This window comes from Clupea harengus, chromosome 9, assembly GCF_900700415.2.
Source record: "Clupea harengus chromosome 9, Ch_v2.0.2, whole genome shotgun sequence".
In the NCBI taxonomy this organism is placed as follows: domain Eukaryota; kingdom Metazoa; phylum Chordata; class Actinopteri; order Clupeiformes; family Clupeidae; genus Clupea; species Clupea harengus.
Genome location: NC_045160.1, coordinates 20,222,551 through 20,241,816, shown reverse-complemented (window position 1 = coordinate 20,241,816; position 19,266 = coordinate 20,222,551). Strand labels below are relative to the sequence as shown.

The following is a 19,266-nucleotide window of genomic DNA, read 5'->3' as shown; positions in this document are numbered from 1 at the left end:
ACATTGCCAAACAGGGCGGTACAAAATAAAATGATAAAGTGCACATTTCAGGTAAACAAGGACTCAGCCTATAGTGCAGTTAAACCATGGCTTAATATTTTCTTTTTTTCAAGTTTGCTGGGAACATAGCAGTCAGGTCTCTTATTTCAGAAACAATGAACCGTAACAGTTAGGTTACCAATAAAAAGGTAAGCCTACTACTTCTTTGAATTTCAGCCAGCTGCCTGTTGACATTTTCAGACAACAGTGAAGCTCGCTTCTTTTGCACAACACAACTTTTAAAAGTAAACTTTCCATTCAGAAGCTTTTTATCATCCATTTCGCCGTATCGCGCTCACCATTCACTCAAACCGTAACGTTAGCCTACTACACAGTTTGCGAGGCCAAAAAGGACGTTAATCTAAAAAAAAATAAAAAATAAAAAATTAATAAAAAAAAGAAATCGCGTTAATCTCGCGATAAAAAAAATAACGGCGTTAAAATGGGTTTGCGTTAACGCCGTTAATAACGCGTTAAACTGACAGCACTACTTTTAACAGTTTCACTCAGGACCAAACTGCAGGTTTGAATTAAGAGTCGTTGACACCCAGCTGAAAACTTGACAAAGAAAGAAACAGATGAAGGGGGAAAAGGAAGACAAAAAAAAAGTGTCTAGAAACAAAACCACCTCATCTGATTCAGCCACAGTCACCGTTCCAATGGTTCTCCAGTGGTTCTCCTCTAGAACCGGCGAGCAGCTGACACCGCATGAGTAAGGGGAGTGTGGCATTGGAGGGAGTGTTAAAATTATTTATTCACTTAAAAAAGGTACCATCAAAGCAAAACAGTTTACAAAGTGATCAGCTCACAGTGTGTGTTAAAACATAATTACAGGTCTGCTAAAAAGGAAGGAAAAAAATAAGACATCTAAAAAACAAAAAAAACAAAAACAAAACAAAAAAAAAAAACTTTAAATACAATGAAGCACACAGAAATATATGATGGACCAGACCGTTGCTTCCCTCAAGCAAAGACATTAAGATGCATGATAAACCCTGTGCTATGGTGTAGTACATTTCTTATTCCACTTTGATATGCGTTCATGCAACGGCCATTAACCAGTTGATGGTTGCGGACGAAATTATCAAAAAGAATAAAGACTTTATACAACGACAGACACTGTTTCTTTTTTTTTTTTTTTTTTTTAAAGAGGCAAACACGCATGGATTCAACTGTCTGCCAGTTTAGATTTGATTTGAAAAATCTGTCCTAACACAGTGAATTTATATGCAGGTTGCACAGGTCAGTCATACCAGAAGGGATGACCTAAGCAAAGATCGACAAACAATGGGACCAATCAGAACCCTAAAAAATGCATGATTGACAGGGTTATGACATCACAGTACTATCTACTGAGGAGTGTCATGTGCTGTCCTCATACCACACCGTCTTTTGCTAGGAGTGTAAAAGGAAAGTTTTGAAGCCATTCTTAAAAAACTAACAAGAAAAAAAAACATGATTTGACGTGAAGGCCAATGAATGACAGTTCACTGAACAAAAAAAAAAATTCAATGAAAAGGACAAAACAAACAAAAAAAACATTAGAACACACAGCTGGACATAGATAATATTCCTTTTTTTCTTCAGAATGTCTGTATTTAAAATACACTTAAAACTCTTTCTCAAGTTGTCAACCCTACGAAATGGTCTTCTTTGGCATAAGAAAAATAGCTAATCTTTTCTTTTAAAAAAAAATCTACAAACGTACAAATGTTATCATACAAGACTTACACAAGGGACTGATGATCATTAAACTGATCCGTAGAGGGAGCAGGTTGATACCATGTATCTAAATGATTCCATCTGGAACGTTCCAAATGTCTAAAGTGCTTGAGCATAATTCCCTAAGCCAGTGGAGGCTGGAGGAGGAGAATACATCCAACCAGAACTTAAGGCAGATCAACGCCATCCTCTCAAACAAAGAACAGAACAGGGGGGAGAGAGAGGGAGAGAGAGAGAGAGAGAGAGAGAGAGAGAGAGAGAGAGAGAGAGAGAGAGAGAGAGAGAGAGAGAGAGAAGGGCAGGGGGGAGAAGAGAGTAAAGACAGATGTAGATAAAGAGAATAGAAAGAAAGAGAGAGAGACAGACAGACATAGAGAAATACAGAAAGATAGGCAGGGATGGATAGAGAGAAAAAGGAAAGTGTATAGAGATAGAGTGACTGTAAGAGGGAGAGAGAAAGTGTTGGGGCAGAGGAATGGCTGGTATGGAGGAATGCTCTCTCCAAGTGCAGTATGTGAGATACCAAGGCCCAAACAAGGAGAGACCAGAGGTCTCGATGATTGCTCAGAAAATGAGATTTCCAAAAAGACAAACCAAAGAAAAATAAAAAGAGGTGAGATTTAGCAGCCTTCATCACACAGACCGACCATGTGATGTCTGTCATTCTTGTTTTTTTTTTTTTCGTTTTGTTTCTTGTTTTTTTTTTCTCCCTCATGTTCACAGCACATATGATGTCTTCGAAAACCAACAGATTTGTCTTCGCCCCAGGAGGATTGTCTCTCATGAGAGGGTTGGCCATTGATAGCTGGACCGAGGCACTAGTGGGAAACGTTTTAGGTTGTTCAATCGTCTTAAAATGGGAGGGAAAATAAAAATCCTCAACCGAGCCAAGCCCTTAATGAGAGGTCAGCTGGTCAGCAAGGCCTCCGCTGATTGGCCAAGGCTTGGCGAAGGCTGTGGGGAGGCAGACGAGGCAAAGTGAGTTGAGGCGATGCGGTCCTCACTGTATTCCCCTTGCCATAACTCCAACATGTCTCTGTGTGGGCAAACAGCCTCCCCTGCTGCTGTGGATGTAATCTCTTACTGTCCACAGTTAGGAGGTCTTCCCCACTATAGGATTTTCCCTGAAATATAAACACACATAAAAAGATGTCACAAGAAGTCCTAGTTCCATTCTGTTAGAATTACATGAATATTTGAGAGTGTTTTTTCCCCCCGGACTTCGTAAAGTACTGTGAGCTCAATAGCATGAGCTGCACTACCTTGTAAATACAACAGATGGTGTATATTGCTCTTGGCTCAGTACCACCAAGTTCTTGGCTACCAGGTCTGTTCTGTGAACAGTGGCGCTCAGGACTATTCTGGAACTGTCAAGCAGTCAATGGATATGACGTTGCCAAGGTTTTGGGTTACCAGTGGCAAAAATGTCAATGTGCATCACTTATTGCAAAATAAAAGTTATTTTAAATAAAATAAAGCACCACTGGTAGGCAATAGCTAGAGAAGCGTTTACATTGCTCCCATTGCATGCGTTTGTCTCAGCTGCTGGAACAGGTTTGTCATGCTGCTACCTTTAGTTCCAATAGAGCTTTTACCCAGTAAGCTAGTCTGTTCCACATCGGCCATTAGACTACATGAGGGTATTTCAAGAGCAATCCCTGAGAGGGACACCAAAAGTCACCCCAAAAGTACTGCTGTCTGTGATAACATATTCTTGGTTGATCAAACCAAAAAAAGGCCCACTGTCAACCAATACTAGGTTAGAAGTTGTTCCTTCCCAGGGCTGCAGGAAAGCTAGAGAAAGCCTTGGGCCCGGAAAAATATCTACACCCACCATGTCCAAGCAAAATAATTTCATCAGTTTTACGATTCTTTACACTAGTGAGGGATTCTCAGCAAATTCTGAAAGCCCTTGGAGGCGGGGCTTAGTGAAAACATTTAATGAAGAACAAAATTCGACTAAGCATTCCCTCTCAGTGTTTATCTTATGACTGATGAAGATTATATTAATATATATATGCTTTCCTCCAGCTTGAGAAGGGTAAGGCCTGCAGAGTAGGTTAAGCAGGCCCTTACAGTTTGCCACTGAAAGGAAACCCTAATTAGGCTACTACTGGATAATTAATAGGTGAATAACTGAAGGGATATCCAAATGTGTTAAAATGTTTAAATCATTATATTAATACCAGTAGTAAAAATAGTTACAGCTTACAGCAGTAAACAGACAGCATGTTCGTAAACATAGGTGAAAATCCACGATTATGCCTATTTGAGAGGAGTAATCTTTGTTCTAATGTGACTTTATGTTATTTACCACTAGTGACTACATACACCGACATTACTCGACCACAAGTGTAATTCAGTTTGCTATTATTCTATGGTTTACCGGCATGGCTGACCGGCAGCAGTCACTTGCCACATTAAAAACAGGCAATAGACAGACCAATAGAACTGTTCGGTGCAGACGCAACAGCAAGAAACACATCCAGGGAATCAGACTGCATACCCAGGCAGGGGTTGGTCTTTTTTTGCTTGGGAAGGTTCCTAACTGAGTGAAATGACCCGGAAGTATCTAAGTGGCAGCCATGATGAGAGCTGGTTGAATTCTCTAAACGATGAAGGAAAGGCGCTTCAATCTCCTTTAGCACCGGACCATCCCTTACAAAAGGAAACCACAATTCACTGCGGCAACAACATTCAAAGACCCACGTCAATGGACCCATGAAAGGTAATTTTTTTTACTATCAAACCGCAACCCCCCAGAGAATTTCTTAACAGTAGACGGGCTCTAATATACCCTAGCTCCCTTAGTCTACTGACAGCGTTACTGCCACAACTCCAGAGGAATGTTGGGGCTGTGATTGACAGCAGAGGAAGCACTAATCTCCATTTTGATATGTAGGCATTTTTCACATTGTTCAAAAACAAAAACACAAATGTATCGACTGAAATCTTAAGCCCTTAACCTACAGTAATAATACAAATAGAGTGTAATGGCTTCCGAAATAGGGACGAGGGTCGGGAGGTCTTACATGGAGCCGGGCTCGTCGGCGAGGGCTCCGTGTGTGTCGTGGTGAGCCTGCAGCTCCTCTAGCACCGCGCGGACGTGCTGGATGGTGCCAAACGTCTCCCTAGGGTCCTGGATGGTGAAGAGGGAGTACTCCTCCTGCTCCTTCTGCTGACCCAGGTACACAGACAGGCTGGCACAGGCATCTGGAGGAGGAAACACACACACACACACTTAAAATATACAAAATTAAACATATGATGCGCAGTATATACACAAATGCACATTCGCAACTACTGTTCCACTCAAAAGATAAAACACTTTAATATGTGCTGAGAGGGGAAAAAAAAGAGAGAGACAACGAAGAAGAGAGAGATAGAGAGAGAAAGAGAGAGAGAGAGATAGAGAGAGAGAGAGAGGGAGAGGGAGAATAATAGAGGGTTTTCTTGCCTTCCATTTTCTGCAGCTTGGTGAGGTTGGACGAGAACATGGAGAAGATCCTCTCAGTCTCGCGGTCACAGTCGATGTCCAGCTGGATGTTGACCGGCATGCTCCTGACATGTAAAACAGAGACACGGTTACGATTGATGGTTAATGGTTAACGGTTGGCCAGCACCACCATTCTGTCATAACATTTCAAATGTTCAGCTCTCCTGTTGTTAATATGATGTTGGCATATAGGCAACACATGCCATTAGATCACACTGGTGCCAATAGCTGCCGTCATTACAGGCAGATTTTCTACATACAGAGCTATTGCGCTGAGCGTAGACTTGGTATGTGTGTATGCATGTGTGTGTGTGTGTGTGTGTGTGTGTGTGTGTGTGTGTGTGTGTGCGTGTGTGCGTGTGCGCGCACGTGTGTGTGGTCACTCACATGGTGCAGGGCTTGCAGCCGGGCTGGGTCTCGAAGGAGTTGTGGCAGCACAGCCAGGCTCCCATGAGGTAGGCGGAGGGGTGGTAGGTGCCCAGGCGGCCCGGGTTGCAGCGGCTCACCTGGCTGAGCACCTCGATCCACTCGCTGGCCTCCACACAGTTCCCTGCCTGCACGTACAGAGGCTTCTCAACGTGGATCACCTGAAACATCTGAGACACAGACACAGACACACACACATTGTTAAATGCATGAAAACCCATGCACTTGGTTTGTGCGCATCATTAAGCTGCCCCTTCTCTGTCAAAGTATGTGACTAATTGATGACTTAACATTTTTTAGAAGCATTATGCATTAAACATACTCACACAAACACAAACACCTACACACACATACTCCCAAAAGCCTGATCTTCATGTTGTAACCTGTACATCAGTTAGACCCTCCTGGGTTAACATCCTGCCTTCCATCTGTGCTTGACTATATTCCCTATATTTGAAACTCTTAACCAAAGGTTGCTTTTTATCTTTATGTTCCTCCCTGCACTGTGTGTGTGTGTGTGTGTGTGTGTGTGTGTGTGTGTGTGTGTGTGTGTGTGTGCATGTCTTACATTTTTGCGGTTGAAGGCACTCTCATCCAGCTTTTCCACTCCCAGGATGCTCTTAACAGGAATCACAAACAAGGCATCCTTCCCTGCAAGACACAAAACCCAGCTTGAGTGTGTGTGTGTGTGTGTGTGTGTGTGTGTGTGTGTTTCACCTAAGTATGAGAATGAGTTTCCCTGCCGTTTTCATTTACCCTAGATGAACCTTTTATGTTCGTCTGCTTAAACTAGACAGCATTGTGACCTCTGACCTTTTGACCCCTGTGATCCTTCTGACAGCGTGTAGAAAATGCAAAGAGAGTCTGGGGTCTGACAAAGCGGCCGTCTCCAACACAAACAGCTGTGTGTTTACGGAGCACATTCTCTGTACGTGATGCATCTAAGATTCTGCTTTTCACAGCAGAAGGGCCAAAACACACACACACAATTCAAACCAACACACACCCACACCCACACCCACACACACACACACACACACGCATTCGTGTGTATTTGTAACACACACACACACACTTATCTCTGCTGTTCTCACAAGCCAGACCAAAACATAAAATGTCACTTGTTTGCATGCCTCCATTCAAATGCACGCACACACACACAAAAACAAACACACACACACACACACACACACACACACTCACGCACAGGCACACAGAGAGAGAGAGAGACACCTTGTAATAAGTTAATGCTCCAATCCATCTATGTCATTCTCCATTCTCTTGGAAATGTCCACTGTTCTCAGGCTCTTGAGTTCATCAATTTATCCACACCACACCCACACACACTGTCTTCCTGTCTTCCTGTCTTCCTGTCTTCCTCTCTCTCTCTCTCTCTCTCTCCCCGTCTTCCTCTCTCTCGCTTCATCCATCAATTCCCACTCTCTTCTTCCATAGTTTCATCTCCTTCTCTCCCCCAGTCTCTCTCTCTACCCATCACTTCTTTCAGTCCCTCTCTCTCAGTGAAACAGAGCCTTTCTTTCAGAGGAGCAGAATTATAACTGATGACAGTAACCTGACACACACAGACACACCCACACACACATGCAGGCAGGGGACCCCTCCTGGTTAAATGTGTGTTTCTCATGTCTTCACGTCGTCACAGTGATGAGTTGCTAAGAGATGGGTCATGGTCTGTTGTGTGTCGACCCAGAGGACACCGGGACTGACAGACACACAGACATTCCCTCACTCACACAAATCCTCCACTTCCTGTAAGCCCATCCCCTCAACATGGGACCCACAAGCCAATTACATACAACGGACACACACACACACACACACAAGACTCAACACCTACAAACTATGAACCCTATAGAAGCGCAGAGGCCCCTGGAACTCAACCCCTGGTGTTCTCAGAACTATAGACCTATAGAAGGTGGAATAGGCTACATGGTCATGTGTGTGATTATGTGCATTATATGGGATACTGTCAACATTTATACACTTTCAGTATCAAAAAGTGTAACAAGAAGTATCCAATGACATCCTTTAAAGAAATCAACACCATTAAGAAACGTCCGTTTACTAAGAAGATCGAGTTGGAGAGACCGGTGAATTTCCACACCTATCTGTTTCTCCCTAATTGCCAAATTCAGCTTTCATTAAAAAACGAAATGAACCTCCAATTGGCCAAATGCATGCAATATTTCAAACAATCTTTCACATGTTCCATTTCCCTCTACAACGTTTCCCTCAAGGCGTTTGTATGAGAAACCCAATTTAGGTTTCTCCAATGGTTCGTTTAGGGCTCTTGGCTGGGGCAGCTGTGGGCTGCAGACCACACAGGTTCATCGGGGGAGCACAGTAGACATGAGAGCAGGGCTTACCGCAGCTTGAGCAGTCAGCTCTTTGAAAGACCAGCGCAAGTGTTACACAATGTCTGGACTTACACACACACACACACACACACACACACACACAAACGCCCAAAAAACAACAATTAGGAGATTTATGCTCCCTTTGAAACACAGGCTCTCTTTTTTTAACTGAAAGAAACACGCACACACACAAAGTGGAAGTATCTGTGCTTTCTCAGACTTCATAGACTAAAACTGTACTCCTGAGGGAAAATGTATTACAGGTGTCTGTGTGTGAGTAACATTTTGTATTCTTTCACACAACCACACGTCATTAAATCACGCTGGACAATCTTAAGACCTCTGCACAAGTTTGACCATTAAGCGGACGCTGCTAGTCCTAATGTTTTACAAAGGGAGCTCTGCCTAACAACACAACTACAGGCCAAGTCCAAACCCTATTTTATGGAGTGGGGGGAAAAAAAAAAAGAAAAAAGAAAAACATGACGAGGACCAGACCTAGTCCACTAGTAGTTGGAGCCGACTCTAGGCTGAACGAGAAGCCTTGCGCTGACAGCCTGACACGGTCGGAAGCCATTAAGTGAAGGAGACTGGGGTGAGTCAGAGACAGCTCATTAGGCGTGGCGTTACCACCTGCGATGCCTTCTTTCACCTTTCCTGGCCTTCTGCAAAGCCCCCCTACTCTCTCGCTGAGTTTCACATGGCGTTGTCTGGTTTAGATTCCCTGTCTGTGGACATCTCCAACTTACCAGAACCCCAGCAACTCCACAATCTCAGACGCATCATGCAAGACTTGAAGCTACATTTGCTGAACAACTCAACATTATGAACACATCAAGGGCAAGACTGAACACAGCACCATACGATACTACTACTTCAAGTACCACTTCTACTAGCATACTACTATTAACACCACTACTAGCATACTACTACTAGCACTACTATGAGCATACTACTACTAGCATACTACTATTACTACTAGCATACTACTACTTCTAGCATACTACTACTACTAGTACTACTAGCATACTACTACTTCTAGCATACTACTACTACTACTACTACTACTAGCATACTACTACTACTAGCATACTACTACTACTACTAGCAGAGTACTACTACCACTACTATTAGAATACTACTACTACTAGCATACTACTACTACTAGCATACTACTACTACTACTAGCATACTACTACTACTACTACTAGCATACTACTACTACTACTACTACTAGCATACTACTACTTCTAGCATACTACTACTACTACTACTACTACTACTAGCATACTACTACTACTACTAGCAGAGTACTACTACCACTACAATTAGAATACTACTACTACTAGCATACTACTTTTACTACTACTACTAGCATAGTTCCAGCCTGGCTGTTCACCTGTCCTCAACAGACAGCAACAAGATTAACAGTCTCTTCCGGTGGTCTATGTATTTAGGCTGTTTGGGCTTTGGTCAACTCAGCCTTTCTTTGTGGGGTAATTTGGACTTGGAGCCGTTTTATGCCGCTTTTATGAATATGGCACAGCCATTTATTTTTATTTCAGATGGCTATGCTTGTTATGTTGGCCTGTACACCATCCTGAACTTGCATGCACAAGCAAAGGGAAATAAAAGGGAAAAGACTCACAAGTATTGCTGCCCAGTGAAAATATGATTGTTGACGGTACTGCGTTTGATGGGTGTGCTAGGAAACAGTTATTGTTTTATAGCTTAACTCATTCATAACACAAAGCTGCATTGTAATGAGATGCCTGCATGGAAGCCGTGTTGTTGATTTGGAAGCATGTGTAGCATATAGCTTTCTTTTAATCCAAAACATGTTCGGGCCTTCAGCGAAAAAAACAACCAATATCAACACTCACCCCATCTGACCCCAACAGTTTGCACGTCCTCGTCTAAACACCATTATCACCCAAAACAGGCCCTCTGAGGACAGAGTTGAGTAAATAATCCCTTTAAACTCTAACCTGGACCTCATCTTTCTCACAGACAGAAGAATCCCCTTCCCCTTCTTTTCCTCCCAATCCCACAGGATGCTGGGATACTGGAGGACCCCGCCTTGAACCTCTTCATCAAATACCCCTCAACCTCTCAGAGGTCCTGGGACTTTTTAAACTCCTCTGAACAATACTGTTTTGGGAGAACACAAATCAGCTGTTCATAAAAATAGCTAATAGGAAAAATAGCTGGCCTTGATTAAAGCCTAAATATCTCAGAGATTTCCAAGATTCCATTTCAATGTAACCCCACAAATACAGAAAGCTCCCGAGCCATAAAGGGTGCTATCCTATGGCTGCCTCCATTAGCACCTTTAAGTCAATTGGTCTCATTCCATCATCTGAACATTGGAGTAGGACAGACAGTGAGATGGATGGGGCAGCATTCACAGATAGAGGGAGGGGCAGACAGAGAATGAGAGATGGATGGGGCAGCATTCACAGAGAGAGAGAGAGAGAGAATGAGAGATGGATGGGGCAGCATTCACACAGAGAGAGAGAGAGAGAGAGAGAGAGAGAGAGAGAGAGAGAGAGAGAGGGGCAGGGAGAGAATGAGAGATGAATGGGGCAGCATTCACAGAGAGAGAGAGAGAGAGAGAGAGAGAGAGAGAGAGAGAGAAAAGAAAGAGAGAGAGAGAGAGAGAGAGAGAGAGAGGGGCAGGGGAGAGAATGAGAGATGGATGGGGGCAGCATTCACAGAGAGAGAGAGAGAGAGAGAGAGAGAGAGAGAGAGAGAGGGGGCAGGGAGAGAATGAGAGAGAGAGGGGCAGGGAGAGAATGAGAGATGGATGGGGCAGCATTCACAGAGAGAGAATGAGAGATGGATGGGGCAGCATTCACAGAGAGAGAGAGAGAGAGAGAGAGAGAGAGAGGGGCAGGGAGAGAACGAGAGATGGATGGGGCAGCATTCACAGAGAGAGAGAGAGAGAGAGAGAGAGGGGCAGGAAGAGAACGAGAGATGGATGGGGCAGCATTCACACAGAGAGAGAGAGAGAGAGAGAGAGAGAGAGAGAGAGAGAGAGAGAGAGAGAGAGAGAGAGAGAGAGGGGCAGGGAGAGAACGAGAGATGGATGGGGCAGCATTCACAGAGAGAGAGAGAGAGAGAGAGAGAGAGAGAGGGGCAGGGAGAGAATGAGAGATGGAGGGGCAGCATTCAGAGAGAAAGAACAAGAGATGAATGGGGAAGCATTCACAGAGAGAGAGAGGGGCAGGGAGAGAATGAGAGATGGAGGGGGCAGCATTCACAGAGAGAGAGAGAGAGAGAGAGAGAGAGAGAGAGAGAGAGAGAGGGGCAGGGAGAGAATGAGAGATGAATGGGGCAGCATTCACAGAGAGAGAGAGAGAGAGGGGCAGGGAGAGAATGAGAGATGAATGGGGCAGCATTCACAGAGAGAGAGAGAGGGGCAGGGAGAGAATGAGAGACATGTGCCCTAAACGAAGAGCAAACCAGGACGATTCAGAGACAAATGATGAGAAGCCAGTCGGGGAGCATGGCAGCAAACACAAGAACGAGGAGGGGCGGGGCGACTAAAGGGAGAAAGGGAAATATTTGCAAACATTCTTAGAAGAACGTGAATCCAAAATAACTCTCTATAGTTCATTGCTCAATTCTGGATTCCATTCTTTCTCTCTCTCTCTCTCTGTCTGTCTTTCTCTCTCTCTCTCGGGTCAGGTCCAGCCTGCCTGGCAGCATAAGTGGCTTAGGCCCCCATGACTGTCTGTGGGAGTGTGGGCAGTCTAGTCTAGGGGTCAGCCCCACACTCTCATTAAAACACACAGGCACTTAACTTTCACCTCAGAGGACACATATAAAATGCTCACCCACAGAACATGTAAAACACACTCACACAAATGAAACACACACCAACATGACAGAAGCATGAACATACACACACACACACACACACACACACACACACACACACACACACACACACACACACACACACACACACACACACACACACACACACACACTCTCTAACACAAATATAGTCCAACACAAATATACACACACACACAGAGACACTCTCTTACACAAGTCCAACACAAATATACACACACACACACAAACACACACGCACACACACAGCATGACCCACTGCTGCTGTTAAAGCTAACATGATCCAGCAGCAATGAAAACAGAGAGATGCTCAGATATGAGATTGTGATTTATTTCACAGCTAGTCACATTCAGTCATCCCTCTTTTCCAAGAAACACGGCTGCATTATAAATTAATTTGTGTGTGGCTTGTGTTGTAGCCGCCATAAAGGGGTTCAGATAAGCAAAGACCAGTCCAGAATCCTTTCAATAACAAAAAATACATTAATAAACAAATAAATAGACAGGCCAAAAATGGAGAGAGTGAGAGAGAAAGAGAGAGCGAGGTAGTGGAGCCTCTGGCGCCTCGAAGCCAGCACACCATGACTGCTCGCTGGAGGGCTGCAGGGTCAATGGGGGCTAACTGGCCAATTATGAGCCTTAATGAGGCTGCAGTGGAGGCCATGTTGGCTCAAAGCCCCATGCATTAAAACACAGAACTGTGGCTGGTCTTGGACTCAGTTTCCACCAACGGCCGGGGAGGGGTCATGTTAGTTTCGACAGAGGTAATAGTGTGTCTGTTTGTGTGTGTGTAAGAGTGTGTATGTACTACATATGTGAGTGTATGTAAGATAATCTGTGTACAAGTATGCATATACATATATATGTGTGAGATTGAAAGTGTGTGTGTGTGTGTGTGTCTGCTGGTGGTGGGAGCAGTGGACGGTCAGTGATCTCGTCTTACTGACTCTAGTGGCAGCTATTGGCTTACAGGAGGTAGTCAGACGTGTGTGAGCTTCCGTCCCGCCTATCAATCGCCAGCGCGCCTGAATGGCGGCCCAGAACCACCGCTTGACGGCGTGACGGTGAGTGTCCACGCAGGATAGGATTGCACTAATAATCGTAACTAACGAGCTATCCCCTTTAGTTTCCGCGAGTATCCATTCAGGTTACGCTCCTGGGGGGCTTGCTTAGATTTCACCTCTCTCTCAGTCCACATCGAACTCTCTTTTGTGTGCCTTTTCTTTCCTTTCCCTCTGCTCACATCAGTTCCGGTCATTTCCATTTCCGTCAACTGCACGTCAGTCAAGATCTGAGCTTTTTGGAGCCAGTTAGAGTTCTTGAAGTGTTCTCACCCTCATCTCTTACCTCTCTTTCCAACTCTCCCTCTTAAATCATTTCCATCCTTCTCTTGCTCACCTCTTCTCTCTCTCTATCTATCACTCTCTCCCAGTTGCCAGCAACCCTAACCACAACACTGAATCGTTCTGTCCACCATGTTTACTTGCCGCTGCAGCACGTTAACGCTGATGAGTGCTATAAATGGTAGCACACACAGGAGTTCACCTGAGTCCCTGACAGAGGAGGCAATATGTGCATCGTCATGGAAATGGTGGTGGTGGTGGTGGTGGTGGTGGTGGGGGGGGGGCATACCTCGGTGCTTGTGATAGGACAGCTCCCGGTTGGTCACGCGGAGCCAGCGCTTCTTGAAGTTCTTCTTTCCGAGGCGCTTCCTTCCCTGTGCTCGCTTGTGCACTTCCCTAAACACACACACACACACACACAAAGAAATGGTGCATGCAATCACACACATACGCACAGCGGCAAACACAAACACAGTTCTAAAGTTATTCACAAAGTTATTTATAACGTCTTTCTAAAGTTATTCCTGGGGTCATTTCTTAGCCTCATTCTTGTAAGATATTGGTAGGTTTCATATACTATGATATATCACTTAAGTCCTGCCCTTTGCCTCAGCCACACCAGGTGGCTGGAAGCGGGCTTATTAGCATTCAGATGGTCATAGCCTGCAAGACCCTCCCTGCCTGCCATTCACACCTTTCATATCTAGGTAGACCCCATACTGTCCCCTTCCTTAAACGCCCCCACATTACACCTTGAACTAGACCCCCAGACATACCCATCCCCTTCCTTATGACCAAATAAGGTCTTTCCTTTCCATATGTATGCATACACCTTCACACCTTACGACACGTTAGGATCACTATTACATCAAATATACCCAAACATCAGAGAAATGGATATGTTCGCCAGCTGGACTTCCCAAGTCTTTGCTTACTCCATCTATGATCAGCTAACTTGAATCAAGAAATACAACTTTGGCGTTTCATCAGGGATTCGCATAAAGGACAGACTCTTTCATCCCAAAGCATCTTGGCCTCACTCTCAGGAGTCAACACCCCCACACCCCCAGTCACTGCTCTGACCACTTACCCTTCTTTAAGGACCAGCGAGTCCGCCAGTCCACTGGACTCTTTGCTCACATTGGAGGATATGTCATCTAGGAACTGAGAAGAGAGGGAGAGACGTATAGTGAACAGTCACAAGATGAATGTAGCAGACTGATCACATTCATTGATCCCTAAAACACCATTCAATGGATCACATGCAATTATCTCGTAATTCACCGTCTGCCTACAACTCCCAGCTCAGCTTTTCACTGGGAGTTTGTGCATTTGTGTCTGGCTACCATGGAGTAAGATCCTATGAAAAGTAATAATAATAATAATAATTTAAAATGAATAAAAAAAATGAAAAACAGATGTTCTACCTTTTTGACTTTCTCTATACATTTATCCTCTTGGAATGATTTGAAGAAGTCGTACATGTAGGTCTCCTTGAAGCTGGACTGCAGAGAGACACAACAAAGACAACAGTCAGAGAGCCAGAAATCCGACGAGCACACAGTACACAGAGTGTTCAGAGGTGGATCCCGGCCAACCCGTTGACTAATCCATCTCCCAAATCTCCTGGAACACCCTGTTTCTTTGCAACATGAGATAAGTCGGTCATGATGGATGGCTGCTCAGACTGCCAGCACAAAACAGTGAGTTGAGTTATTTATGCCTGTTTCCATGCCTGTGTGTGTGTGTGTGTGTGTGTGTGTGTGTGTGTGTGTGGGTGTGTGTGTGTGTGGGTGTGTGTGTGTGTGTGTGGTGTGTGTGTGTTCTTTTTTGGAGTATTTGCTGCAGTTGTGTATGTGTATATGTGAGCCAAGGTGTGAGAAGTGCATGCATATGGTTCTGTATGCATGTGTATCTGAATGTGCAAGTAAACATGTATTTGTGTGTCTATATCCATTAAAATGTATATATGTTTCTGTCTGTCTGTCTGTCTGTCTGTCTGTCTGTCTGTCTGTCTGTCTGTCTGTCTGTCTGTCTGTCTGTCTGTCATTGAGAGTGCATGTGTGTGTGTGTGTGTGTGTGTGTGGGTGTGTATGCATGTACAACTCACCAGCTTGTTTTTGGACAGGCTTCCCCAGCTGCCCAGTGTCTGGATGGTCTTGGAGATGAGGGTCAGCGTACGTGAGATCTCAGGATCCTGAGTAGGGGGTGGAGACCAGGTGAGAGAATGAATCACACACACATACAGTCACTGACACACACACACACATTAACACCGACACATACACAAACGCAAAAATGCTGACAGGTACCTACGCCCTAACACACACATCCCTGAATGTGAACAGCTACTGTGCACAGCAGCAGTCCTTCTCCTGGAAAGTCAGGCCACTGGAGGAGCGTCCCACCCACACACACACACACCCACACACCCACACACCCACACACCCACACACCCACACACCCACACACACACACACACACACACACACACACACACACGAGTGCTCCCCGCTGCCATCTTGCGCTCCCTTTCCCTCTCCTGGCACTCGCTCCCTCCCTCATCTGTTCTCCGAGCCACAGGCAATCTATCCCCGCTTCCATTCATTTATCTGGGTGATGCTCCACTTACTACATGTCCTTTTTTCGGTATGGGAGGTCTGTCTGTTCGTCAGCAGAATTATGGAAAACCCCACCGGCCCGGTTTGCATGAAACTTGGTGGAAGGGGCGTAGCGTAAGCCAAGGATAAACACATTGCGCTTTGGAGCGGAGCGGAATTACGAGGCGGATCCGTGAATTTTGTTTTACTTTCGTTAACACTGCGGAGGTCTGCGCTCTCCGAGTGCCCTTCTGGCTCACTACTGTGGGTTCGGTTTGGTTATGGCGATTCTCTTTTCATTCAAATATCCACAATCACGTGAAAATAAGTCCTTTTGAACTTCTTAGTCCATGTTGACACAAGACAAAAGTTCCTCACCATCTCATAGCAGACAGCTGACCCAAAACATATGTTGAGGGCAACCTGATGGCTACAGACCACCTCTGGTCTGAACCAGGTACATCAGGTGTGTATGCGTACGTGTATGTGTGCATACCAGGTCATACCGTATGTGCATACCGTGTTTTGCCCATATTTTAAGACCACCATACCGCCTCTTGTTTTGTTGTTTCTCCCGGGAAACTCCCGTTAACTTTATCATGAATCATCATCACACACGGATCCATACGTTTTGTATGTTTCTCTTACCCAAGTCGCCAGATCATATATGAAACAATCTACACACACAATCCACACGCTTCATACAATTTCAACCCATCTGTCACCACAACCTGGCAACCCACAACCTGATTCAAGGGGCGCGTGTGCAGCTGTTCCCTGCGCAGGCAGGTGGGCCAGTTGAATGCTAAATGAATTAGCAGCTAACTTAACCTCTATCAAAATGTCAGGGCAGGAATCCAGCCAAATTATTATTGAATATCTGTTGCGTGGGAGAGTTTCTTTGTGTCGCTGAAACTTAAACTGACAGCATTTCGAGTTCTGGAGGCACACAGGCAGCAGGTGCAAATAAAGTGCTGGCATACAGCATTCAGTAAGACAAAAGCAGTGATTGAAATGACATTATCTGTGAGAAACGTTCAAAAACAATAGCCTGGTGCCAGTAGGCCTACAGACCCAAACCCACAAAAAGCTAAAAGAACAGAGAATGAGACCAGTCAAAAATGTTCAGACAAATACTAGAGATCTGTTTGTTAGGTAAGCCAAGGACTGATGGCAACTGCATAAGGTATCTTACACACACACACACACACACACACACACACACACACACACACACACACACACTCTTAATGTCAAGTAAAATAGCGTACTTCTGTGCAAACAGCAACCGTGTGTTTACATGCAGTTTATTGAGAATTCTTAACCCTTAATTTGAAAACCCAAATGTTGGCAGGTATGGGATGTGTGTGTTTGTGTGTGTGTGTGTGTGTGTGTGTGTGTGTGGTATTCATGTATCTTGGTATAGCATAGAAGTAATAGTATGCGGAGTCTGCACTAAATGTCACACACACTCAGACACAAGTGTGTGTTCTACTACAGCTCTCATGTAAAAGCTCAGTCCCAGCTGAGTGGAGAGAGATAAGAGGGGTGATGGGAATAGCGGAGAGAGTAACTCACTGGGTGATGAGGACGCAGCTGAAACGTGTGTGGAGTGAGAACGGCCACGGCGAAGAACCGCAGGAACACAAAGCTACTGACCGCAGAGTACTGAACATGAGGGTCCGCTGCCAGAGGGGGAAGGAAAGAAAGACAGAGAGAGAGAGAGAGAGAGAGAGAAAGACAGAAAAAGAAAGAAAGAAAGAAAGAAAGAAAGAAAGAAAGAGAGAGAGAAAAAGAAAGAAAGAAAGAAAGAAAGAAAGAGAGAGAGAGAGAGGGAGAGAGAGAGAGGCAGTTGAACACATAGCTCTCATATGCACAAATATGTTCCAAGGCAAAAGAGACATTGGGACTAATCTAGTCGTCTACTATAAGACTGGCTCCATCTAGTGGAAAACCAACCCCTACTACACACTGTCCATGTTTATGTGGATGATAAGGCATATGTTATTATGTATGAGTATAAGCACAGGCAGTATATAAATATTATTATCTTAATGTCCGCCAGAATTTGTGGCTGTTATTTGTCTGTGCTACATCTATGTGGGTTGATGTGTGTGTGTGTGTATGTGTGCAGACAATTTCACAAATATCATTAGGTGTGTGTGTGTGTGTGTGTGTGGACATTTCACAAATACCATTAGGTGTGTGTGTGTGTGTGTGTGTGAGGACAATTTCACAAATACCATTAGGTGTGTGTGTGTGTGTGTGTGTATGTGTGTGTGTGTGTGTGTGGACAATTTCACAAATACCATTAGGTGTGTGCTCAGGCTACATCTACTCACCAGGGAAGCGTTTGGATGCCATCTGCCGGAGGGACCTGAAGACGTCACACATTAAAGGGGGGCAGCTGGCACTTGACTGGGTGATGGAGGAGAACACCTTCTGTACATAACCCTGGAGGTTCTCCTGCACACACACACACACACACACACACACACACACACACACACACACACACACACACACACACACACACACACACACACACACACACACACACACACACACACACACACACACACACAATGGGTCACAAACCCAGCCATCTGAGGGCTTTAGTTACTCACAGAAGCATAAGAGTGTAAAGGTCTATAGGAGTTCAGCTTTCATTGAATGTCCCACTGCTACTCCATCACTGGTCGCACTCAATTCAATTCAATTCTATTCTATTCTATTTACTTAGCGCCAAAATAATCAAATTGTCTCAAGGCGCTTGAGCAGGCTGCGGGAGTAAGCTTACCTTATTGGCTTCCACATTGTCCCCCTCTTTTAACTTGATGGGATCAATCTCGCATGACTTATTGGAGTCACAAATCTGAAGACAGGCAGACCGACGGAGATGCAGAGAAAGAGAAAGAGAAGAACAGAGAGATCATTATGCCGGGTTCTGTATGGGTTCTGTTCATATGGTTCTGTAGAGGCCTCGGGACGGGAGGTGTACCTCGTCCAGCACTTGCTTCAGAGTGACCATTAGGTAGCTCCGCCCCACAATCTTCATCATGTCATCGATGCAGCGCGTGGCCAGAGTATTCCCCCGAAAAATGGTGTTGGCTTCCCTGGGAGAGAGGGATGAAAAGAGAAGGAAGAGGTGAGCGATAGAAAGAGAATGAAAGGGGAGGGTTAGAGAGAGAGAGAGTGACTATTAATAACCCTGTCATGGAACAGAGGTCCCAGGGCCCATTCAAACCTGCATGCATTCAAATCATTAGATCATGTGCAGTTATGAGTACATAAAACAAGTGTAACAGCTTTAAGACTTTCTTTTTTTTTCAGTTGAGACTTGACTTTTGTAACGGTTTTAAACAGCAGATTTCTTGTTTTGTAAAGGGGTGTGGGGTGTA

The 19,266-nt window shown here is 44.8% G+C and overlaps 1 protein-coding gene across 3 annotated transcripts in view; it reads right to left on the bottom strand.

Annotated features, from left to right (window-relative positions):
* Positions 1 to 775: 775 nt before the first annotated feature.
* Positions 776 to 19,266, bottom strand: part of rasa2 (RAS p21 protein activator 2) — a 46,667-nt gene continuing 28,176 nt past the window's right edge. For all 3 annotated transcript variants that reach the window (XM_031573801.2, XM_031573800.2, XM_031573802.2), the window contains 13 exons: positions 18,867 to 18,981; positions 18,666 to 18,740; positions 18,208 to 18,331; positions 17,444 to 17,550; positions 15,376 to 15,462; positions 14,693 to 14,770; positions 14,356 to 14,429; positions 13,555 to 13,661; positions 6,252 to 6,334; positions 5,645 to 5,853; positions 5,219 to 5,322; positions 4,794 to 4,974; positions 776 to 2,885 (listed from right to left, as the gene is read on the bottom strand). In XM_031573801.2, coding sequence (XP_031429661.1) covers positions 2,855 to 2,885; positions 4,794 to 4,974; positions 5,219 to 5,322; positions 5,645 to 5,853; positions 6,252 to 6,334; positions 13,555 to 13,661; positions 14,356 to 14,429; positions 14,693 to 14,770; positions 15,376 to 15,462; positions 17,444 to 17,550; positions 18,208 to 18,331; positions 18,666 to 18,740; positions 18,867 to 18,981 — 1,375 coding nt within the window. In that variant the 3' untranslated portion in view covers positions 776 to 2,854. The remainder of the gene's footprint in view (positions 2,886 to 4,793; positions 4,975 to 5,218; positions 5,323 to 5,644; positions 5,854 to 6,251; positions 6,335 to 13,554; positions 13,662 to 14,355; positions 14,430 to 14,692; positions 14,771 to 15,375; positions 15,463 to 17,443; positions 17,551 to 18,207; positions 18,332 to 18,665; positions 18,741 to 18,866; positions 18,982 to 19,266) is intronic.